At 32.1% G+C, this 26,522-nt stretch overlaps 1 protein-coding gene across 2 annotated transcripts in view; it reads right to left on the reverse strand.

The window, feature by feature from the left end:
- The window catches only part of CFAP299 (cilia and flagella associated protein 299), a 466,055-nt gene that overhangs the window by 277,388 nt on the left and 162,145 nt on the right, over positions 1-26,522 (reverse strand). For both annotated transcript variants that reach the window (XM_012552044.3, XM_031944215.1), the window contains exon 3: positions 9,041-9,131. In XM_012552044.3, the coding sequence (XP_012407498.2) occupies positions 9,041-9,131 (91 nt within the window). The remainder of the gene's footprint in view (positions 1-9,040; positions 9,132-26,522) is intronic.

Here is a 26,522-nt window from a genome sequence, read left to right on the forward strand (position 1 = left end):
GGTAGGAATTGAATAAATCATAACTGAAAATAGAAAAAGAACTCAATTCTGATGGAATTAAAAGCAAATTCTATCAAATGTTTAAAAGGTGCATATTTCTAGAAAGTAATTGTCAATTATTAAGAAAGGTTGTTTCATATAAAATTTTTTATTGGAAGAATATGATACCAAAATCTAACCAAAGAGGGATAAATTATAAAAATGTAACTATAGACCAATATCATTAACATTTTAAAAGTTTTATCAAAGTATTTTTACCCTTAATCCTTATGTATCCAAAGAGAATTATACCTTTCTTATTTTAATAGTATTTTGTTTTTCCAATACCTATTGAGATAGTTTTCAACATTCATTTTTGTAAGATTTTATGTTCCAAATTATTTTTCCCTTCTATCTACTCTTTCCAAGACAGCAAGCAATCTAATATAAACTATACAAAATTACTTTTAACATATTTCTATATTAGTGATGTTGGGAAAGAATAATCAGAACAAAAGGGAAAAACCACGAGAAAGACAAAAAAACAAAAAGGCAAAAATGGGATGGTTTGATCCACATTCAGTCTCCATAGTTCTTTCTCTTGTTACATATGGCATTTGCTATCCCAAGTCTATAGGAATGGTTTTGGATCATTGTATTGCTGAAAAGAGCTAAGTCTATCATATTTAATCATAACATAATCTTGCTGTTACTGTGTACAATGTTCTCCAGAATCCTGTCCTGCTCACTTCATTCAGCCTTAGTTCATGTAATTCTTTTCAAGTTTTTCTGAAATCAGCCTGCTCATCAATTTTTTTTAAAACAACAGGATCCCATTACATCCCATAATATAAACCATTGTATGTACCACATATAACATTCCCCAACTGATATACCATATATCACATATACCATATGATATACCATGTATCATATATAACATGATATACCATATATCATATATAACATATAAACCATATATCATTCCTCAATTGATGGACATCTTTTCAATTTCAAATTCCTTGCCACCACAAAAGCATCTGCTTACAAACATTTTTATACAAATAGTTTCTTTCCCCTCTTTTATGATCTCTTCAGCATAAAGAGTTTCAATGATACTGCAGGATCAAAGGGTACACAAGGTTTTTAGGGCATTTAATAATGACCTATTGTAAATATTGATGCAAAATTAATAATATACTTTTTGTACCAGGGATTCAAGATTGTTTCAATGTTAAGAAAGCAACTAACATTACTAATCAGATGTTAAAAACATACAAAAACCACGTGATTATATCAATAGCTACAGCAAGAAACTTTTTAGAAAATCAACAATTATTTTGTGCTAAAGTTAAGAAAAGAATAGGCAAGAAAAAGTCTCTTTTAAAAAGCTAAAAAGTATGCATTGAAAACCTAAGGTTAGTATTATTTTCAAAGGAGAAATATTAGTATCTTTCCTAACAATGTAATATTGTACCTTCTTCCTACTATCACTTCACATAATTCTAAAGATATAAGTTGTGATGGAAACTCTATACTAACTTTCCCACCTTCCCTCCCATCTCTGTTATAAATTAGGCTACTTTTCCCCCTTAAAATGTTTTGAGATAATCCTTTTAATTTGATTGGCTCTGGGAATTAAGACTTGGGACATTGATGTAGCTTCCTGATTATCAGGACACAAGAAACACAAATCTTCTGACCTATAATGAACAATAAGCATGAATAATACTGAGAAGCCATGATCATCTGAATCAACATTTTATCCTGGGAAAAGATTTCTCCCTTCCTTTGCAATCTTTCCCTTGTTATCGCTATGTAAATTTTCTTTTGGTAACTGTTAGATGGATTATGAGTATCTTATTTAATACCAACTTCATTTTATGCTATCTAGGTGACTAATCTAAATCAGATTCAGTAAGATGAGAAAATTAAAGCCACAGAAGTTTGTAAAACATGATAAAATTATTCCTACTTGCAAATAATATGGTAGTTTGTGTAAAAGTCCCAGGAAATCTTCAAAGAAATCAACTGAAATAATTAATAAGGGAGAAAGGAAGAGAATAAGCATTTATATAGCACCTACTAATTGCTAGGTAGCTAAATTTTACAATATTGCCTAATTTTATAGCTTCAATAAAATATCAGGATAGAAAAATACTTACACAAAACCATACAGCAGTAACAAAACCATGAAAAAATTATATAAAGAAAAATTTCCTTCAAAATAATTTAAAAATATGGAAAATACTTGACTTATGTTTCAAGACTCACTCAAAACTTATTCAAATATAATTACAAAATGCTTTTTACAGAAATAAAAGAAGAAATAATGAGCAATAATTTTTGCTCTTTTTACTGAACATTTTTATCTGAGGGATTATGGAATATAGTCCATTTCTAATTTTTCCTTTTGAGTCTAATATAGATGTTTTGAAAGTTCCACTTATTGAAAGCTCCTACCCTATTTCAGGAATTTGTTTTTTATCCTTAGAAATCAGAAGTCTGGTCCCTGTCACATATTATCATGGATTCATGCAGTTTTCAGTAGATATGCTGTCTTATTAATTTGTTTCTATGCTTTTTGATTTGTTTTAAAAACAAATAGGTATATTATTTTGTCAAATGCCTTTTTTTGGTATTCATTGGTATAATCATTATTTGCTATTTATTTGGTCCATTATGCTTGTAGTTTTTCAAATATTGAATTAACACTATACTCCTGGTATAAATTTAACATACCATAATATATAATCTTTTAAATATGTGATTGAAATATTCTTCCTTGATATCTTAATATTTTTGTTTTAAAATTCATTAGTTACATTGGTCTACAACTTCCTTTCTCTACTTTGCTCTACTTTGTTTGGAATTATAAAATCTGGTCGTGGATTTCTATTTCTTGTGAGTTTATAACTTATTCATTTATTTTTTCAGAGACTGAGTTATTTAAAATTTCTATTTCTTTTTCTCTTAACCTTTATATTAATTTTTTTGAAATATTAATTTCATTTAAGTTAATCATTTCTGGAAGAATAGTTTTTGATCATTTCCTTTATATTCTCTTAATTTGTTGTGAATTCTATTTTTTGATTGTGGCAATTTGATTTTTTCCTCTTGTTCAAATTAGCTAACAACTTAATTATTTTTATAAAGTTTTAAAAAGTTTTCTTTACCAAATCAGTATTTTGTGTCTTCATTTTTATTTCTTTTTTACTCTTATTTCAGTGTAGTACAATTAATAGACCTTGAAAACCAGGAAGGCATTAGTTCAAATTCTGAATTTTACAGACTGTATGGCTAGAAGAATCACAACCTCTAATGATCTAAGAAATATTATAAAACTGTAACAGAAAAGGTATCAATCTATATGATAGGAGTTTTCTCATTTGATTATTTCATAGAATAGAATGAATTAATATGCTCTATATAATAGTCTCTATTGACTATTCATTAACTTACAGAATTAATGTTTCTCTGTCTGTCTGCCTCTCTCTCTCAACTGGAGGTATTGCTTCCAAAACAGTTTAAAAGAGTCTCAGTGACAGACTTTTGATGAAACTGAATGGGAACAGAAAGGAATATACTTTTTCTCAACAGCATAAGGCACTTACACTAAAATTGACCATATTTGAGGATAAAAATTTCAAAATCAAATATAAGAAAGCAGAAATATTAAATGTATGCTTTTTTGATAGTTCAGTATCTCATATCATATATCAGGATAAGGTCAAAATGGTATATGATTTACACTATTGATTAGAGAAATACAAATTAAGACAACTCTGAGGTACCATTTCATACCTCTCAGATTTGCTAAGATGATAAGAAGAGATAATGATAAATGTTGGAGGGAATGTGGGAAAACTAAGACACTAAGACATTGTTGGTGGAGTTGTGAACTGATCCAACCATTTTGGAGAGCATTTTAGAACTATTTTCAAAGGGCTATCAAACTATGTGCACCTTTTGATATTAAAGTGTCTCTATTGGGTCTATATCCCAAAGAAATCATAAAAAAGGGGAAAGGACTCACTCACATGTGAAAAAATAGCAGCTCTTTTTTTCGTGGAAGGGAACTGGAAACTGAGTGTATGCCCATGAGTTGGAGAATGGATGAATAACTTATGGTATATGAAGTTATGGAGTATTATTGTTCTATAAAAAAACTATCAGCAAGATACTTTCAGAAACATTGTACACAATAACAAGAAGATTTATACAATGATCAATTCTCATGGATGTAGCTTTTTTCAACAATGAGGTGATTCAGGCCAATTCCAATAGCCTTGTGATGAAGAGAGCCATCTGTACCCAGAGCGAAGACTATGAGAACTGAATCTGTATTACAATATAGTATTTTCATCTTTGTTGTTGTTTGATTGTTTTTTTTTCTTTCTCATTTTTTTCCTTCTGATTTTTTCTTGTGCAGCATGATAATGTGGAACTATGTTTAGAAGAACTGGATTACTTGCAGTCTAAGTAAAAGAGGAAATAGAGAGGGAAGGGGGAAAGAGAAAAATTTGGAACACAAGGTTTCACAGTGGTGAATGTTGAAAACTATTTTTGCATATATTTTTGAAAAATTAAAAACTATTAAAAAAAAGAAAAAAACCTAAAAATTGGGCAACTGCAAAAAATGGTATATTATTTAGACATAAAGATTGATACCAAAAGCCAACTGGAAAAGCAACTAATAGTCTACATGTCAGATATATGGAGAAGGAAAGAATTAATGACCAAATGAGATAAGGAACATTATGAAATATATAAAATATAAAATAGATAGCTTCATTGTATTAAGTTAAAACGATCTTGCAGAAACAAAATCATTGCAACTGAGATTGGAAGGAAAGCAAAAAGTTGGGAAACAATCTTTACAGCAAGTGTCTCTGATAAAGACCTCATTCTCAAATATATAGAGAACTGAGTTAAATTCATAAGAAGGCACAGGGTTTTCCCCAATTAACAAATGATTAAAGGATGCGAACAGATAGTTTTCAGATGAAGAAATCAAAGCTATCTATAAATATATGAAGAAGTTATCTAAATCACTTTTGATCACAGAAATGTAAATAAAAATAAATCTGAGGTACCATCTCATACCCATCAGATTGGCTAATATGACAAAAAAGGAAAATGATAAATGTTGGAGAGGATATGAGACAATTGAGACACAAATGTACTATTGTTGGAGTTGTGAACTGATCCAACCATTCTGAAGAGCAATTTGGAACCATGCCCAAAGGGCAACCAAATTGTGCATACCTTTTTGTCCATCAAAACCACTATGAGCTCTGTACTCAAAAGACATCATTAAAAAAGGGAAAAATACCTCTATGTACAAAAAATTTTATAGCAGTCCTTTTCATGGTGGCAAAATATTAGAACTTGAAAGGCTGCTCATCAATTGGTAAATGACTCAACAAGCTATGGTATATGAATGTAATGGAATACTGTTGTGCAATAAGAAATGATGAACAGGCAGATTTCAGAAAAACTTGGAAAGATGTGTAGGAGCTGATGCAAAGTGAAATGAGTAGAAGGAGGGAGATATTATACATATGAGCCACATTTTGTATTGATCAGCTATCAAGTACTCAGCTCTTCTCAGCACCACGATGACCCAAGACAAATATACAGGACTCCAAAAGGGAAACGCTATCCACATCCAGATAAAGAACTGATGGACTCTGACTGCAGACCAAAGCATATTTTTTTTCACTTCATTCTTTTTGCTGTGTGTTTTCTCTCCTTTTGATCTGTTTCTTCTTTCACAATTGTGAGCAATATGAAAATATGTTTTACAGCATAGCACATGTATTACCTATATCAAATTGCCTAACTTTTTAGGAAGAGAGTAGTGTGTAGGGAAGGAGAAAAAATTTGGAATTCAAAATCTTGTAAAAATGAATGCTAAAATTTGTCTCTATGTGTAATTGAAAAAATAAAACAGCATCAAAAATTTTTAATTCTTTTTTTATTTATTTATTTAATATTTCCCCCAGTTACATTCAAAATTTTTTAAAAATTACATTTGTTTTTAAAATTTTTGAGTTCTAGATCCCTTCCTTTTCCCTACCTACAATTAAGATACATTTATGTAGTCATGCAAAATATTTCTATAAAAGTCAAGTTGTAAAGAAAAACATAGATTTCTCACCCTAATGAAAATAAAAAGCCTCAAGAAAAATTAAGTTTAAAAAGAGAGAGAGAGAAAGAGAGAAAGAGAAAATGCTTCAAACTGTATTCAGATACAATCAGTTTCTTCTCTGGGTATGGATAGGATTTTTCATCATAGTAGTCATGGATGATTGTATTAATGAGAATAGCAAATCATTCATAGCTGGTCATCCCAGAACATTGCTATCACTTTGTATACAAGTACACTGTACTTTGCTTGAGTTCATGGAGGACTTCCCAGGTTTTTTTCCCCCTAAAAGCATTCTGTTCATCATTTCCAATAGAACAATAATATTCCATCATAAACACACACCACAGTTTATTGAGCATATCCCCAATTGATGGACATCCCCTCAATTTTCTTTTTTTTTTGTCCTAAGAAGAGTTGTTATAAATATAGTTTTGTACATATAGGTCAAAATAAATAGTTTTAAAAAGAAAAAAGGAGTCTCAAAATCATATGACAAAAATATTTCTTGGAGACCAAATCATCTTTCAGACTATAGTAATCCCCAAAAGAAAATTAAACAAAACTTTAAAGAAACATAAAACTCTCCAAAACTGAGGATTCTAACTAGTATATTTTAAATTCTTTAATGCTTCAAATATTTGGTGATGTGGGAGTTTCTTCAATATGGCAAAACATACCTTCTCTTCTCTCTTTGATAGTATCTGACCATAATCCACCTAAAGATGAGATTTTTAGGAATTTGCCTGATTATCAGGCAACTGACAAGCAATCATATTTAATCCCTTGTAGTAACCTGCCAAGGTTTCTTTTGGTTTTGATTTCACTTCCAACTAACTTTATCAGATAAGAATGAGTAATTTGTTAAAAGCTTTTAAGCTTTGATAGTTAAAAACTGTACTGAGATTTTTGGGACATCCTATTGAAGAAAAGTTATTAACAAGATATTGAAGGCCAAAATGAATAGATAAGTGGTAAGCGAGAGAGTACCGACTGAGATCAACTTCTGGTTTAGAACTACATAATGAAACAATTGGGTGGATAAGACTGGTGAACCATTGATGATAGTCTCTGGAAAATGGTGGAATACTGATAAGGTGTCTATTAAAGATGAGCAAAGGTTTTAATATTGTTTTGAATTTCAGAAAGGATGAAGGCTTTTTTCTGAAGCCATTTTCAGAGCAGTAAATTTGTTTTTTTCTCAAAAATATTTCTAGAGCATATTTCTAAAGGAATGAGTTCTATGTACTACAAAAAGGCAGCAATTATCAATAAGACTCAGTATAGATTCACAAAGGACAGGCAATGCAAAATCAGCTCATTTTGTTTTTGAGAAGTTTATTAAACTAGAGAGACAGTGTGATGTGAAGTATAAATTCACCAAGATCTGTCTCTAAATCCTATCTCTGAAACTTGTTAGTTATATGACCATCAATAAGTCAACCTTTTAGAGCCCTCAAATAACTCTATGAGACTTTAAGTTTAAATAGAGTGCCTGTTTGCATTAATAAGAGAGAATTTACAACTTGGGAGTTTCCTGCATCTATGGAATCATAGATTCTGGTAGAAAACCAGTAATAGCAAACCTAATTTTGGTGGATTAGGGCATAAGAAAACCACATCATACATGGATTCTACCATGATATTGGACAGTCTCTCATGATATGATAATGAATACAATACAGCTGAAATATAGACACAGACAAAATACATACATGGATAAAAAGGAGTCATACAGCGCTCTTATCAATTATTGTTCTTATTATATGACCAATCTCTCTCTTTTTAAAAATTACATTTAGTTGAGCTACATATGTTCTATTCCCTGGATAAAAAAAATTGTGTATAATCAGATGATCCCTTGGTCCCCATATCTGAAGGCTGCTTACAATAAAGAACATGGAAGGAGCTGTATATCTAAGATGATTAGCACCAGAGCCAGAATAATTTGTCTACTTTGGAGGTTATAAAAAGGAAGGACAAACGGTTTCTAATTTCTTTTAAAGAATTATCTTCTTAAGAACATGGCCATTGCCAGTTTTGCCTTGGACTTCTAGTGAGATGAGGGGATGCGATATAACTCTACTCTCTCACAGCAACAATAATGATAGCAAGTACAACTCTAATAAACCTTGGAGAAAAGGGTCAAAACCTAAAGCCAATTTCCCCTTCCTCTAAGTGTTTAAGATTTAAAGGTTTATTTTTACTTATTTATGTAATAGAAAGGGGTGGGGCTGCCAGAGAGAAGAGAATGTGGAACCTTAGAAACTGGGAAAATCTTTCTATAGTATCTAGACACAATAAGAATCTTCTCTAAAGGAGATTACACTCTTATTTTGAAATACTGGGATATCCTCTGACTTTGATCTCAATAATCTTGAGCTATGCCGTAAATGAGAAAAATTCTAACTCTCTCCTAACAAGATTATTTCTTGGTAAAAAAAAAAAAAGTCATCAGTAAAATGTATCATATATCAAACAATATCCTGCAAAATATATTCTTTTGAAATATTGTTAACAGCATAGAAAAGCATCACATTTCCCATATGACTCCACTAAGAAGACTATTTCACTTGGATTGACATAATTATAAATTATTTCTCCAGATATCTTCCATTCTGATATTCAAAACCATTATTTTAATGTCAATCATGAAGGAAATTTTCTCACTTTAAAATCTCACTTTAAATTTCAATGAAAATAATTTCTGTAAATTTTTATTTCCTACCTTTGAAGGAAAAAAATTCTAAACTAAAATTAAATATTAAATGAAGATATGAAAATAAAATAAAATTTATTGTCATAAAATAATTTTATTAATTTTCTTTAAATTATTTTTGGTGAGAATTATACCAAATCCTGGATTTGGTTTATATGCATTTTAAATTATGTTGCTTCATAGTTACTCACAGTTACTTTTCCAGTACGGTTGTCATCCTCCCTTTGTGCTAGTGCTTTCAAAAAATTGTCTCTCAGTTCTTTGCCTGCACTAGCCAGTGCCCTATAAAAAACAAACAAATAAATAGGACTTTTGTTATAGCATAATTCATAATAAATGCACTTAAAATAAGAGGAATGGCAAGGAACATCAGTAATTGATGTGTACCTTTTTATGTAAAACTTAAATCTATTTTCCAAAAAAAAAAAATGAGAAGAAAAATTTATGAACTTGGTCATCAATTTCAGACACACAGATAATAGGTTTATTATCTAGCATAGTTCCCCCACTGAACCCTGGCTAGTCAAAGAATGAAAATAAAAATTTAAAATATTTACACAGCAAGGAAACAGTTCCCAAGACTTTACTAGCCAAAACTGCTGAGATCTCAAGCTCCATAATGATTATTGAATCTTCCCGGGAAACTGAAGTCATGATGGTACAGCTTCCAAGTAGGACTATATTGGTAAATGTTTAATGATCAGCTTTTCAGCTTTCCAAAAAATGAAGAACGCACTTTACATCTTAAATCACTTAAATCACACTTAATCTTCATCAATTTTTTATTTCACTTTCTTAAGATTAGAAATCAACAAAACAATGAATCAAGCCCAGTTTTGCAGTTTTAACATTTCTGAGACATAAATATTCTGAAATTTAAATGAAGCAACATAATTTAAAAGAGGAGGAGGAAGCAGGAGGAGCTGGCTCCAGAAAATTCCTTTTCCCTGGTTCTCTTAAAATATAAAAATGTGAACCCAAATTGTGAAGACCGTGTATTTTTAAATCAGCAGGAGTCAGGAATTCAGGTTAGGGGAAAATCGTCAGTCTTTATTCTCAGTGAAGAAGGATCGGAGGTGGAAGAGAATCGGCGATAGCAATGTGTGCAGCTGAGTCAAGAAGCTAGCTAGACCCGCAGCCACACGACCAGCAGCCAAGAGAAAAAGAATCCAGGCCCAATCTCTCCCAGCTTCTCTTCCTGTTCCTCTCTCTGCCTCCACCCACCAAAATCGTCATTTCCTCTACAACACATCAGGACTTGCAGGGAGAGTGGGCAAGGACCATTCTTTATCCAATCATGTATATTAATAGAGTATAGCCCAATTACTATTTAGCCTCAGGTACTTGAGACCTCAGTGCATCAACTCAAACTTCAGCCCATTACACCAAATGAAGTTATTCCAAGACCACTTACCACATTCTTTCTTATTGATTGGGCTGTCAGCTAAAAAAAGAGTTGCTAGAGTCCACTCACCTTATAGGGAAAAGGATAAAGGACTCTAGTTTACACTCATGTAATTAGGGAGCAATTCCTAGTTGTGACCATATTGACTTGTTACTAGCAGTGACCATGAAGCCAAAAAAGGAAACTGAAAGTATATCATGTTCACATGTCACACAGACTTACAACAATAATCTCTACCAATGAGAAATGAATCCCATACCAATGAGTTTAAGAGCTCAGATTATATTCAGTTATTATTATTAAAAAACAATTTGTAAAGTAAAATGAAAAATGTATTTTAAGAATTATCAGGCTACTATACAAAAATATTTGTAGCAGATGCTTTTGTGGTGGCAAGAAGTTGGAAACTGAAGGGATGCCCATAAATTGGGGAACAGGTGAACAAGTTGTGGCATATGAATGTAATGGATTACTATTGTTCCATAAGAAATGATAAGCAGGCAGATTAAAAAAAACAAACAAACAAACCTGGAAAGACTTACATGAACTAATGATGAGTGAAATGAGCAGGACAAGAACACTGTGTGATGATCAACTGTGGTAGACTTACCCCTTTTCAGAAATGCAACAATCCAAGACAATTCCAAGGAATTCATGATGGAAAATTCAGACCACATTGAGAGAAAGAACTATGGAGTTTGAATACAGATTGAAGCATTCTATTTTCACTTTCTTTTGTTTTTCTTTCTCATAGTTTTTTCCTTTTGTAAAGTAACATGACTGATGTGAAAATATGGTTAATATGTTTGTACAAGTATATGATAGATTGCTTCCTATTGGGTAGGAGGAGAGGAAATAAAAGGAAAAAATAACGGAGCTCAAAATCTTACAAAGATGAATGTTAAAAGCTATCTTTAGCATGTAATTGGAAAAATACTATTAAGTAAAATAGTTATGGCATGATACTCTCAGAAAAAGCTTAAAAGAGTTACATGAGTTGATGCAAAGTCAAACATACTGTCTACCAAGTAACAGCAATATTGCAAGATGATTGGGTATGAGTGATTTAGTTATTCTCATCAATACAATGACCCAAGACAACTCTGAGGAACTTGTGATGAAAAATCTTATCCAACCTCAGAGAAAGAGTCTCAAAGCAGATTGAAACATACTTATTTTTTCTTAAGATTTTTTTTTGATGGGAAGGGAGTTGATATATTTTTTTTAACAACATGACTAATTTGTAAATGTTTTACCTGACTATATATAAAACCTATATTAATTGCTTCCATTCTCAATTATGAGGGTGAGGAATGAGGAAGGGAGAGAATTTGGTACTCGAAGAATTAAAAATGATTGTTAAGGGGAAGCCAGAAAGTTGCTTGAGCTTTCCCAGTTTTCCTCAAAAACTACATAAAACCAAGCCTCTGAATGGTCTGGAGTGACAGAACTTAGAAAGAGAAGAAATGAAACTATTCTCCAGCTCAAGACTGGTAGGACTTCAAGAAAGGTCAGTCTCTCACAGTTCCAGATCAGACTGTGTCTAGAAAAACCAGTGGGAGGGTCTTAATAACAGCAGACCAGCAATTGAGACCCTTAAACCTGACTCAGTAAAACAGTACTAGAGCAGACCAATAGGACAGCCTCTGGTTCCAGGGTAGAAGGCAAATTGCCAGCCTAAGAAACCAGGCAACAATGGGTGAGACTAAGTTGTATTATCCCTTTCTGTGAGCAAGCCACCAAGTACAAGGGGTCCCTGTGCTCAAATCCCAGGCTCAAAATTGAACAAGATGCTTAGGAGAGCCTGCTCAGTACCTCAGGAACAGATCTTATTTTAAAAGTCATGGAATAGGAAAAAAAGAAACAAAGAGAGAAAATGGCTAAGAAACAGAAAAGAACCTTAACCATAGAAAGCTACTATAGTGACAGGCAAGACAAAAACAGCAACTCAGACAAGGACAAAATGCCTACATACAAAAACCTCAAAAGTGGATATAAATTCATATCAAGTCTAAGAAGCCTTCTTGGAAGAGCTAATAAAGGATTTTAAAAGTCAAATAAGAGAGGTAGAAGAAAAAAAAATAAGAAAAGCAATGATAGGGTCAACAACTTGGAAAAGGAAGAACAAAAACTGACTGAAGAAAACAATTCCTTAAAAACCACAATCTGCTGAATGGAGAAAAAATCCACTGAAGAAAACATCTTAAGAGTAGAATTAATCAAATGGGAAAGGAAATAAAAAGCTAACTGAAGAAAATCATACATTTAAAAACTAGAACTGGGCAATCTAATGACTCTATGAGGCATTAAGATTCAGTCAAACAAACTAAAAAAGAATAAAAAATGGAAGAAAATATAAAGTATCACATTGGATAAACAGCTTATCTGGAAATTAGATCCAGGAGAGACAATTTAAAAATTATTTGTCTACCTGAATGTCATGACTAACAAAAGTACCTGCATAGCATTCTTCAAGTGATCAAGAAAAATTGCCCTCATATGTTAGAACTAAACAAAACAGTTATTAAAAGAATCCATTGATCATATTCAGAAAGAAGAATAAGGAAAATTCCAAGAAACATTATTGCAAAACTCCAGAACCATAATTTCAAGAGAAAAAAAAATACTGCAGACTGCCAAAAAAGTAATAAACAAACAATAAACAAAAAATTCAAGTATCAAGGAGGCACAGTCAGTATTATCCAGGATTTGACAGCTTCTACAAAAAAAGGACCTGAAAACCTGGGAATATTATATTTCAGAAGGCAAAGTACCTGGGATTAAAACCAAGAATCAACTACCCAATAAAACTGAATATCATCTTCCAGATGAATTTTCAATGAAGTAAGGCAATTTCAATCATTTTTATTAAAAAGACCAGAATTAAAAAGAAAATTTGATCTACAACCCAAGACTCAAAAGAAACATAGAAAGATAAATAGGAAAGGAAAAAAATCATGTAATTTAAAGGTTATACTATTTGCATCCCCACGGTGAAAAATGATACTTGTAACTCTTGAGAACTATATCTTTTATTGGAGCAGTTAGAGGGGGCATATATGGACAGAGGGTGTGAATATAAACTAGTTCTGATGTCATGATATTAAAGAAAAAGACATTAGGGGTGGGGAAAGGATTGTACTAGGAGAGCATGAAAAGTGAGGTAAAAAAAGGGTAAATTATATCAGATGAAGAGGCACATTTGAAACATTCACACAGAGTAAGACTAAAAGGCTGGAATAGAATACATTATGTTTTAGCTGAAACCCAAAAAAAGTAGGAGTAGCAATTCTGATGTCAGATAAAGCAAAAGCAAAAATAGAATTAAGAGAGATAAGAAAGGAAGCTACATCTTGTCAAAGAAATCCATAGACAATGAAGTGGTATTATTACTACACATATATGCACCAAATGGTACAGCATCTAAATTCTTAGAGAAGAAATTGTCATGTACAGCAAAACTATACTAGTGGGAGACCTCAAATTCCCCCTATCAGAATTAGATAAATCTAACCACAAAATAAACAAGAAAGAAATTAGGGAGGCTAACAGAATTTTAGACAACTTAGATATGAGAGACCCTGGAGAAAATTGAAAGGAGATAGAAAGGAATATTCCTTTTTCTCAGTGGCACATAGCAGCCATGCAAAAACTGACAATAATGAGATAACATAACAAAACTTATGGGATACAGCCAAAGGAGTTTTTAAGGGAAAATTTTATATCTCTACATGCTTACATGAATAAAATAGAGAAAGAGAAGGTCAATGAATTGAGCATGCAATAAGAGAGCTAGAAAACAATAAATTAACCCCCCAATTAAATAGCAAATTAGAAATTCTGAAAATCAAAGGAGAGATTAATGAAATTGAAAATAAGAAAACTATTAAAATAATAAAGAAAACTAAGAGTTGATTTTATGAAAAAACAAACAAAATAGATAAACCTTTGGCTAATTTGATTAGAAAAAGGAAAGAAGAAAACCAAATTACCATTAAAAATGAAAAATGAAATCCTACTATCAATGAAGAGGAACATGAAGTAATAACTAGGAGCTATTTTGTCCAACTATATGCCTATAAGTCTGATAATCTAAGTGAAATGGATGAATACTTACAAAAATATACATTTCCCAGGTTAACAGAAAAGGAAACAAATTATTTAAGTAGTCCAATTTTAGAAAAAGAAACTGAACAAGTCATTACTGATCTCCCTAAGAAAAAAATCTCCAGGGCCAGTTGGATTTACAAGTAAATTCTATCAAACATTTAAAGAACAATTAATTATAATACTATATAAACTATTTGGAAAAATAGGGAATAAATGCTACCAAATTTATTTTGTGTCACAGATATCCTGCTGATACCTAAACCAAGAAGGGCCAAAACAGGAAAAAATATGCATAGGCTAAATTCCCTAATGAATATTGAAACATAAATCTTAAATAAAATATTAGTGGAGTTTATAGCACCTTATCACCAGAATAATACACTATAACCAATTAAGATTTATACCAGGAATGCAGGACTGGTTCAACATCAGGAAAACTATCAGCTTAATTGACTACATCAATAATCAAACTAGCAGAAATTATATGATTATCTCAGTAGATGAAGAAAAAGCATTTAACAAAATACAACACCGATTCCTATTAAAAATACTAGGGAGAATAGGAATAAATGGAGTTTTCTTAAAACTATAAGTAGCATATCTCTAAAATCATTAGCCATTATGTAATGGGAATAAACTAAAGCATTCACGATAACATCAGGGGTGAAACAAGGAAGCCCATTATCACCACTACTATTCAATATTGTAGTAAAATGTTACCTTTAACAATTAGAGAAGAAAAAGGAATTGAAGGAATTAAAGTAGGCAATGAGTAAACAAAATCATCACTCTTTGCAGATGATATGATGCTATACTTTCCTAGAAATTCAACTAAAAAACTACTAGAAATAATTAACAACTTTAGCAAAATTGCAGGATATAAAATAAACCCACACAAATTATTGGCATTTTTATATATCACCAACAAATTCCAGTAGCAAAAGTTACAAAGAGAAATTCTATTTAAAATTACTGTAGATAATATAAAGTATATGGAAGTCTACCTCCCAAGACATTTCAAGGGAATTAATGAAAAAAACTGCAAAGGAAGGTGGCCTCACTGTACCACACTTAAAACTATGTTATAGAGCAGCAGTCATCAAAACCATTTGGTTTCGGCACTCACTAATAAATACAGAACTGGATCAGTGGAATAAGTTAGGCTTTCAATACACAATAGTCAATGACTATAGTAATCTTGTATTTGATAAATCCAAAACCTCTAGTTTTCAGGATAAGAATTCACTATTTGACACAAACTGCTGGGAAAATTGGAAAATAGTACAGCAGAAACTAGGAAAGGACCAACATCTAACATCCTATACTGAGATAAGATCAAAATGGGTTCATGATTTAGAGATAAAGACTGATACTATAAGTAAATTAGGAGAACAAGGGATAGTCTCCCTTTCAGATCTGTGGAGAAGGGAGTAATTTATGGCCAAAGAAGAACTAGAGAACATTATGAAATGCAAAATGGATAATTTGGATTATATCAAATTTAAAAAAGTATTTTCACAACCAAAACCAAAGCAGTCTAGATGAGAAGGGAAGCAGAAAGCTGGGAAAAAGATTTTTATAGCCCGTGTTTCTGATAAAAATGATATGTCTAAGATATATAGAGAACTGAAGAATGCAAGCCATTTCATAAATAGTAAATTGTCAAATGATCTGAACAGACAATCTTCAGGTAAAGAAATTTAAACCATCGACAATCATATGAAAAAATGCTTTAAATTATTATTGATTGGAGAAAAGCAAATTAAGAGATACTTTACTCTGAGGCACCACTACATACCTCTCAGACTCACTAAGATCACAGGAAAAAGATAATGAATGTTAGTAGAGTTGTAAACTGATCCAACTATTCTGGAAAGAAATTTGTAACTATGTCCAAAGGACTAGAAAACTGTGCACATTATTTGATCTAGCAATATCTCCACTGATCTGTATCCCAAAGAGATCATAAAAAGGGGGGAAAGACCCACATATGCAAAAATGTTTGTAGCAGTCTTTTTTGTAGTACCAAGGAACTGGAAACTGAGTGGATGCCCAACAATTGAGGAGTAGCTCATTAATGGAATAGAATATTATATTCTTTAAGAAGTGATGAGCAGGATGATTTCACGGAGGCCTGGTGAAAATTACATGAACTGATGTTAAGTGAAGTGAGTAGAATCAAGTGAAAATTGGACATGACAACAAGAAGATTATGTGAGGATCAGTTGTGATGACTTGGCTCTTTTCAGCAATGATGTGATTTAAGGTAATTGCAATAAATTTTTGATGGAAAGAGCCATCTGCATCCAGAGAGAACTATGGACACTGAGTATGGATTAATACCTATTATTTTTACCTTTTATTGGTTGTGGTACTGTTTGTTTGCTTTTTTCTTTCTTGTTTTTTGTTTCCCTTTTTGATCTGATTTTTCTTTTACAGTATGAAAAATATGAAGATATGTTCAAAAGAATTTCCCATGTTTAACCTATAGTGGATTGTTTACTGTCTAAAGGAGGAGGGAAGAGGGAGAAAAATTTGGAACACAAGTTTTTGTGAAGGTGAGTGTTTTGCATGTGTTTGGAAAAATAAATGGTTATTATATAAATAAAATATTAACAAAGAGATTATAACAATTTATAATCAGGATAATACACTATGACCAATTGGAATTCATACCAGGAATGTAGGGCTGGTTCAATATATATTTAGAAAAAACTATTGGCATAATTGATATTATGACCAATAACAAAACTAACAGAAATCATATGGCAATCCCAAGAGATGCAGAAAACTTTAACAAAACACAATACCCATTCTTATTACAAATTACAAATTACAAATGTTAGCAAGCATAGGAATAAATGGAGTTTTCCTTAAAATGATAAGTAGCATTTCTATAAAACCATCTGCAAGCATTGGAAATAATGCTAGAAGCATTCCCAATAAAATCACAGGTAAAACAAGGATGCTCTTTATCCACACTTATTATTCATATTATACTAGAAATGTTGATTCTAGCAACAAGAAAAGAAAAAGAAATAGAAGCAATAGAATAGGCAATACCTGCTGATGATATGATGGTATACTCAGAGAATTCTAGAAGATAATCAAAACAACTACTTTAAACAATAACTTTAGCAAAGTTGATGGATATAAAGCAAATTCACACAAATTGTTAGCATTCCTATATGTTGCCAACAAACTTGGCAGCAAGAGAAAGAGAAATTCCATTTAAAATAACTGTAGACAAAATAAAATATTTGGGTTTCTACCTGCCAAGACAAACCCAGAAACTATATGAACACAAATACAAACACTTTTCACACAAATAAAGTCAGAAATAAACAATTGAGAAAAATATCAATTGCTCATGACTAAGCCGAGCTAATATAATAAAATGGGAATTTTATGCCATGCCATTAAAATTGCCAAATAATATTTTGTAGATCTAGCAAAAAAAATAACATAATTCATCTGGGAAAAGTAAAGGTCAAGAATATCAAGGGAATTAATAGGAAAAAATTCAAAGGAAGGTGACCTAGCAGTACCAGACATAAAACTTTATTATAAAGCAGCAGTCATCAAAACTATTTGAAACTGGCTAAGAAATAGAGTGGTGATCAGTGGAATAGATTAGATACACATGGCACAATAATCTCCTGTTTGATAGAGACTCTATGTTTTGGGATAAGAACTCACAATTTGACAAAAATTGCTGGGAATACTGGAAAATATTATATCAGAAACTTAGCATATTCCTACATTTCACATCCCATATCAAAATAAGATTAAAATGACTACATGATTTAGGCATAAAGGTGATACTATAAGCAAATTAGGAGAGCAAGAGATAGTTTACCTATCAGATTGTTGGAGAAGGGAGGAATTTATGCCAAAGAAGAACTAAAGAACATTATGAAATGCAAGATAGATTATTTTCATTACATTAAATGAAAAAGTTTTTGCACAAACAAAACCAATGCAGACAAGATTAAAAGGGAAGCAGAAAGCTGGGGGGAAATTTTACAGGCAGTATTTCTGATAAAGGACCCATTTCTAAAATATAGAGAGAACTGAGTCAAATTTATAAGAATATAAGTCATTCACCAATTGATGAATAGTAAAAGAATATGAACAATCTTCAGATAAAGAAATTAAAACCATCTATAGTCATATGAAAAATGCTTTAAATCACTATTGATTAGAAAAATGCAAATTAAAATAACTTTGAGATACATTTCACATCTCTCAGATTGGCTAAGATGATAGGAAAAGATAATGATAAATGTTGGGGGGATATGGAAATAGTGGTACACTAATAGTGGAGTTGTGAAATGATCCAACCATTCTGGAGAGAAATTTGGAACTATGCCCAAAGGGCTATCAAGTTATGCCTTTCTTCTAGCAATATTTCTATTGGATCTGTATCCCAAACAAATCATAAAAGTGGCAAAAGGACTCAAATATGCAAAAATTTTTGTAGCAGCTCTTTTTGTGGTGGCAAAGAATTGGAAAATGAGTAGATGCCCATCATTTGGGGAATGGCTGAGTAACATATCGTACATATAAGTAATAGAATATTATTCTTCCATATAGGATAATAAACAGGTTGATTTAAGAGAGGCTGGAAAAGATTCACATGAACTCATTCTGAGTAAAGCAATCAAAAACCAGAAAATATTACATACAAGAAGAAGATTGTGTGATGTCAATGATGATAAACTTTGTTCAGTGATTCAAGACAATCCCAATAAATTTTGAATGGGAAAAACCATAAATAGAATTATGGAGACTGAATCTAAAATGACACATACTATTTTCACCTATTCTTTTCTTCTGCTTCTCTTTTGCTTGTGGATTTTCCCTTTTGTTTTGATTTTTCTCTCTCAACATGATTCATAAGAACATATGTAAAAAAAATGAATGTACATATATAACTCCCAAATTGTTTTCACATATAACTGGGAAAAATAAAAATAATATAAACCAACAAAAATGAATATTAAAATTGTTTTTACATGTAATTGGGGAAACAAATAATAAATTTTTAAAAAGTTCTCTAACAGATAACTTTCTTTTCAATTCAATAAATTTAAAAACTTTCACTGAGGATCTCCCTTCCAAGGGGAAAATCCACCATTTTTATTAATTCTCAGTCTATTTCTATTAATTCTCAGTTCTATGAATTCTTGATCCTTTTATATGGGAATTAAAATTTAATACCTAAAGTCTTGTAATATATATTCTGCAAACAAATTTTATTCCAATATCTAAAAGTCCTATAATTCCTTCATCAAATGGATAGTGCCTCAATAATAAATTTATTATTAATTAAATTAATTAAAAATAAATAAGAATAATAAAATTATTATTTGGGATTGACTAGACATAAGATAATCAGAACACATTTTTGCTTCCCAATATAAATTTTAAAATGGAAACTTATCTTAATAGGGATCAAAGTTAGGAATTTCTAAGATGATTTTCATATTTTTTTCCTTAAATCCATCTTTGTACTGAAGTTATACAATTGTCAAATTACATGCTCAAAAGACTGCTTTAAGATGGTAGAATGAAAGGGAACAGAAAAGTTTAGGCCTTCCAAAATTATTTCACCAAATATGAAAAAGTACTATACCAAGTAATAATTAAGAAATCCAAGGAAAAATGCTAGATGATTTTTTCAAGTTCAGACAGGTCCTGACAATGAAATAGTTAGAAATCTGTATGTACTAGGGGAAGAGTCCATCCATCATATAGGAGCACAGTATATAGAAGAATTTTAACACAGACCAATGGAAAATCTAGTTTTTCTCTATGGAGCTTACAACTATATCACTCTGGTCTAAGAATCTAGCCCAGGAGTCTATATAAGTTGGACTGGGAGAGCAATGACCTGGCCATGATCTGGATCAGACTGCGGTTTGGTTCTGAACTACTCTAAAGATTCTTTGTAGACCACAGAAAGCAATACCTGGAGGAAGCAGTGGAAAATCATACAAATAGATCAGGACCAAACAAAACTCCCAGAATTCCTTCCAAAAATGTTCAGAACCTGATCTTGACACAAAGTCCAATTCAGGAATTAATGCTGGGAAAATGAAATAAAATATGAATAAATAAAATAAAAAAGAAATATTATAGACCTAGGGATGCTCTGGACACAAACTTGGGAGAAGAGAATAACTCTATAGTGACTAAAAGCAAAATTTCAAACAAAAACATAGACTTGCTATAATTTTTATTAGAATTACTAGAAGAAATGATGCCCCTAAAATAATATTTTAAGTGAAATGAGAGTTCTAGAGGAAAGAAGCAGAAGGAAATAAGTAATTTGGTAATGGAAATACAAAATATTAGCTAAGTAAAAAGCTCTTCAAATGTAAAGGACTCTGGGAAAATAAGAAATAAAAAAAAGATAGGGGGAAAATGTAAGGCATCACCTATTAAAAACAATTGACTTAAAAATAGATAAAAAGATCATTTTGTATGTCCTGCAGAAATGATCAAAAAATTCTAAATAGCATATTTTTTAAAAATTATCAATAAAAACTGTCCACAACTATTAGAACCAGAGAGAAAGTGAATTAAAAAGAATCTACCAGTTAACTCTTTTGTAGAGAAAGTAGAACTTTAGGTGATACTCAAAGGAAACCAGGAGGCAAAGGAGAAGGGAATGAATTTTAAGCATGGCGGACAGCTATGGAATATCTTATTCCAGGAATAGCAAAGAGGCAAGTGTCACTAAATAAAAAGTGTTTTGTAGGGAATAGGAAGATGTGTAATAAGATTGGAAAGGTAGAGAGGAGTCAGACTATGAGAAGGTAATAGGGAGCTATTGCAATATTCTACGATGAGAAGATAGTAGTGTCAGAAGAAAGAAGGGAAAGTAACATGTTAGAAAAGAGAAAATTTGGGGGTTATATTACAAATTTTGTTTTGGAGTTTAAGATAGTTCTAGGACATCCAGTTCAAGATACCTAATAAGCAATTAAAGATATAAGCTTGGAGTCAGCAGAAAGGTTCTACATAAAACAGATTTGAGAATCCTATTACTAATTGAATCTTTGGAAACAGATGAGATTATCAAGTGTATTATATAAAAGAAGGGAGGAGGACTCAGGACAATGTCCTGTAGGACACCTGTAATTAATGAGTGTGACCTAGACAAAAATTTAGAAAAAGAGACTGAGAAGTAGTTAGATAGAAAACAAAGAGAACCTTGAGAAAAAAAGAGTATTGAAAAGAGAGCGAGGTACATTACAAAACCATCAGTACTTCTGAGAAAAACTGCTACTGTTAGGATCATGGAAGAAAAAAGAGAGAAGAAATGTGAACATTTACAAAAGCCAGCTGTTTCTTTATATTTTTCATTTTTAGAGAAAACCTATTGGGAGTTCTAAAAACTAAGTTGTTCTACATCAATCAAACCTCATATTGCTTAGGGAAACAGAGAAAAACTATACTTATCTCTTTTTGGAGACAGGGAGGGGATAAGGAAAGAGTAATACTTGGCAAATGGTCCCCGTTCATTCTTCAGAAGAGTTAGAGAGCTTATTTTCACACTTCGGAATGAGAGTTGCCTTGACAACAAATAAATGTTCATTTTATTTGAGTGAAAATTATACTCCTATACTTAATCAGGGTGTTTTTCCTTTATTCTGGGAAATTGAAATAATTAAAGTATTCTTTCTTGAAATGTACTTGATGTGCTCACAGATTTTAAAGTTATATATGGCCACATCTAAATAATCAAAATTAGGTGGAGGGCAGAGGCAAACAGCTATAAATTATTGGTGCAATTACCCCAAGACCCTATAAGAATTGCCCCATGTGTTGTATGATTGTGGGAAAGTGACTCTGAATTCGACTTGAAACTGGAAAAGCATTTCAAAACTTCAAAAACTGAGACACAAAGTCTTTATTTTTAGAAATAATGGCTTTCTCTATTTTAGATGAACCTTCTTTTGTATTTGATTTCACTCACCCCACTATTTTGCCACTTTTCTTCTGTGATGTTTGGTAGAAAAAAAAGAAAAGGATTATATATAAACAAACATAAATTTGTTGTGTTGTTATCTTAACATACACTCCTTCTTCTCCTTTCCTAGCTCTCTCTTTTTCTCCTACCAGATTATCAGGTCATTTTCTTTGTCTCTTGGTAGATCTTCCACAAATTTATATATTTGTATAGAAAAGACAATGGTCTTTTAAAACTATACTAGTATACTAAAGTTGTTACTTGGATTGAATCAAGCAGCTTCATTCATTTTAGTATGGTTTCTTATGTTTCATTTACTTGTTTATTTTAAAATGCTATATGCCATAAAATCATCTATCTCTCTCTGTCTCTGTCTCTCTGTGTCTGTGTGTCTCTGTCTGTCTATCTCTCCCCTTTGCTTCCCTTCCCTTCCCAGGAGCATTGTACTAGAGTCCTTCAGCCATGATGACACTGGACCCTTAACAACTATTCTTTGTGACTGGCCATGCATCTAGTTCTAACTCTATTTGATTATTTTATCTAATCTGTCTCCCCATCTTCTCCACAAGAATGGAATGAGACATTTTATCATAAACTTTCCTAAAATCAAGCAAATTATATCAATAATATGCACCCTCATTTAATTAGTTTAGTAATTGTGTCAAAAAAAGAAATGAGATGAGTCTCTTGAGATCTTTCTTTTTTTAATAAAACTTTTAATTTTTAATTTATGAAATAAAACAAATGTTTCCATAACATAGTGAAACAAAAAAGATGATCGAAGACCTGTTCTTTATACAGATTTGCTTCCTTTTTCTAATCACTGTTTCCTTTTCTAGATGGGCAACAACCATCTCTTTATCGATACATTCTAGAATTTTACCAAATTCTGTTCCTTTCCTTTAAAAAAATACTGGGATATTTTCCTTCTACAATTTATGGTCTTAGTGGCAGCTAGATGATGCAGTGGATAAAGCACCAGCCCTGAAGTCAGGAGGACCTGAGTTCAAATTTGACTTCAGACACTTAACACTTCCTGGCTGTGAGATCCTGGGCAAATCAATTAACCCCAATTGCCTCAGCAAACAAAACAAAAACTATTTATGGTCTTACCCTTACTTTCTACTAGCATTCAAATATTATCAGCAGTGACTCAGTTACATCTTTCAGTTCTTTCAGGTTATCAGAATTGATTGAGGGTAATTACATACTTTTTAAATTTTCTCTTCTCTTCAGTTATTATTGTTTGATCCACACAGTCTGGATTGTTAGAACTCAACTATTGCCACTATTTACTTTGGATAAATACCAATTTTCCCCTTATTTAATTTGTGCCTTTAGAATTTCAATATTAACCATAACCCCTTTCTCTTGAGGATAATTTTCTTGAAGCATTTTAATCCATAGCACTCCTTTCTCTTGTGAATGATTTTTTTGAAATCTCTATTTTCTCTATTTGCTGAATGTATTGAAACTAACTTTGCTTATGTTTATGGAAAATATAAGATTATACCAACATTTCTTTTCCTCTATCACAGATTTCACAAGTAAGTAATCACTTTCCCATTAGGATCTCCAAAATATTATTTCATAATTTTAGACACTGAAATTTTAAACCTCAGAACAATATATAGATGAATTGGTTATATATGTAAACTCTGTCACTGTTACTAAACTTTATATTTTAATGAGAATAAAACTTTTATTGCATTAACTATTAATGAATGAAATGAATTGCTAATTGAAAAAAAGAACATGGAATGTATTGGGTAGACTACTATATGATATAGAAAGGCTTTTTTTCCCTTCACCTTTAACTCCATCTCCACCCTAAATATTCACCACATCATTAGTTGAACAAGATATATGGAATAATAAACAAGGAAAGAACAACAGACCACCTGATGAAAGGCAGCAGCCAAGAAAGCCAAAACTGAATAGAAAGTTGTTCAGATCAGAATATAACAAGAAGGAGATGTCTACCATTTTACAGAAAAAGACATAAAGTATATTGTCCATTTCAGCAGAGAAAAATCCTGGAAATGTGAAGATAACTTGGAAAAAAGGGTGGGGGAAGTAAAAAGTAAATATCTCATTGTATTCTGTGTTCTCAGAATTCTTCTTCATCCTGTGGCCTTTCTTGAATCCTTAGTTCTTCTAATTCTTGGTGAAGTTGGATGATAAAGTTCCCCATTTAACCTGAAGAATTTTCCAGAGGTAGAGATGCTCATTGTCTCCTCATGGAGAGAACACATGGAATCCCTCTGGGAGTGGATTTAGGAATCATACTGCTCTGAGAACTTTGAAAGTAGCTGTAAAAGTTGTGGAATGGTGTAATGTTCTTCTCTAAAATATAATGTTCTCTGGGAGCAGGTTTCTTGGGGGGCTTCTGGGAGCAGTCTTCCTTTCAGTTCAATTATCACCCCAAATGCAGCCAGGAGTTAAAGTCTAAATCCTTTACTGTCTCCTTCAAAGTCTTATCTCCTTCACTTGGGGCTCGGCTAGTTTTTGGAGGCCTTCCAGATCTTGGTTTCAGTGTTCTCCACAGGACAGCCTGCCACCACTTCTCTGTCTTCTTTAGTTCTGCCCGACTGCCTTCTCTGGCTTCTGAATCTGCTCAAGTGAATCCTGGCGGAGGCTCCTAGAGCTTCTAGTGGGCTTGTCCTTTCTGGCCCTGAGACCTTCTTCTCATATATCCCACACTGAGTATACACCAATCATTATATCACTAGGAAACCATTATTTGTTGTAGGATTAAATCAATGCTAAACTAGATTTAACCATTGTCTTCTCAATTCCACTTACTTAGCACCTTATAAGAATCCTAACAGAATGCCATGGAGAGGAACATGATCTCTTTCATTTCAGGACTTCCTTTCATTCTGCACTATACTCTCTTTCTCTGTATGTGCGTATCTATCTATCTAGATATATATATATGTATATATATATATATATGTAAGCATGTATATATACATATATAGAATATATTTATATGTGTAAATACACATATATAATATCTATATATCTATATCTATCGATAGATATTCTAGCTGGGATACCTAGGTGATGCAATGGACAGAGTTTTGGGTCTAGAGTCAGGAGGACCTGAATTCAGATATGACCTCTTCTGTACACTTACTAGCTTTATAATCTCAGAAAAATTAATGATTTCATTTTGCCTCAGTTTTCTCTTAAAATAAGACTTATATTAGCATCTACCTCATGGTGGTTCAAATGAGATAATATTTGTAAAGCACCTAGCACAGCTTATAGTAAATGCTAAATGTTAACTGTTCTTGCTACTGTTGCTTTTATTGTGTTGTTCTTCTTGGGCTCTTTTCCAGACTGTAGCAGGTAGAGGAGGGAGGGGGATTTCTCTTTTTCCTTTTGCCCTATAAAAGCATCTTATGGAGACTGGAGGAAAACAGTGAATTAATAGAATTCAAGTGACTGGCTACTCTCTGATACTCTGTTTCCTTTTCTGAGTATTAGTCAAAGATAGACTTGTCATGCTTAAATCTGAAAACAATCCAAGCTGAGTTTTCCAAAGTTCCAATGTTCAGGAACCAGACTCTTCCTTTCATACAGTGCTTTTTGGAGAAAGGAGATAATCTTGCACATGAAGAAAGGAGATAGTCTTGCTCCTGAAGTCTTGCCATGACATGAAGTTGCAGTTGTGTGGTGATTGGAGGAGATTTGGACCCTGTCAAACCTTTATACTATTGCCATAAGTTGCTTGGGCATTATAGGCTATGGTGAATGGAGAATACTTGTTTTATCGGCTCCCCAACTTATGTTTCCTTTAATGGGGAGATTGGTGAATGTAATACATTCTTAAAAAATAATTTGTTTCTGTAACCTGGTTTTCCAAGCCTAGGGCATTTTGTGTGTCATTGGCTAGGCAGATGATTACTCCTAATTGGTGGAGAAATTGTAGATGTAATTCTGAGTAGCTAAGTGGCAGATGGAGTTGGTTAAAGCACTTCAAGAAGGGGCATGGGATGATAGATATCTTTGGGGACTGATTTCAGGAAAGAGAGCAAAAAAAGATTGTGCAACCTTCACATTAAGGGAAATCAACTCCTTGACACATAACTGCTTTCTAGCTTTTTTCCCTAGAAACTTCTGAGAATTTCTCTTAGAATGAGATCAAACATCCCTCTTGGTTTGAGTT

Source organism: Sarcophilus harrisii, chromosome 6 (genome assembly GCF_902635505.1).
Source record: "Sarcophilus harrisii chromosome 6, mSarHar1.11, whole genome shotgun sequence".
In the NCBI taxonomy this organism is placed as follows: Eukaryota; Metazoa; Chordata; class Mammalia; order Dasyuromorphia; family Dasyuridae; genus Sarcophilus; species Sarcophilus harrisii.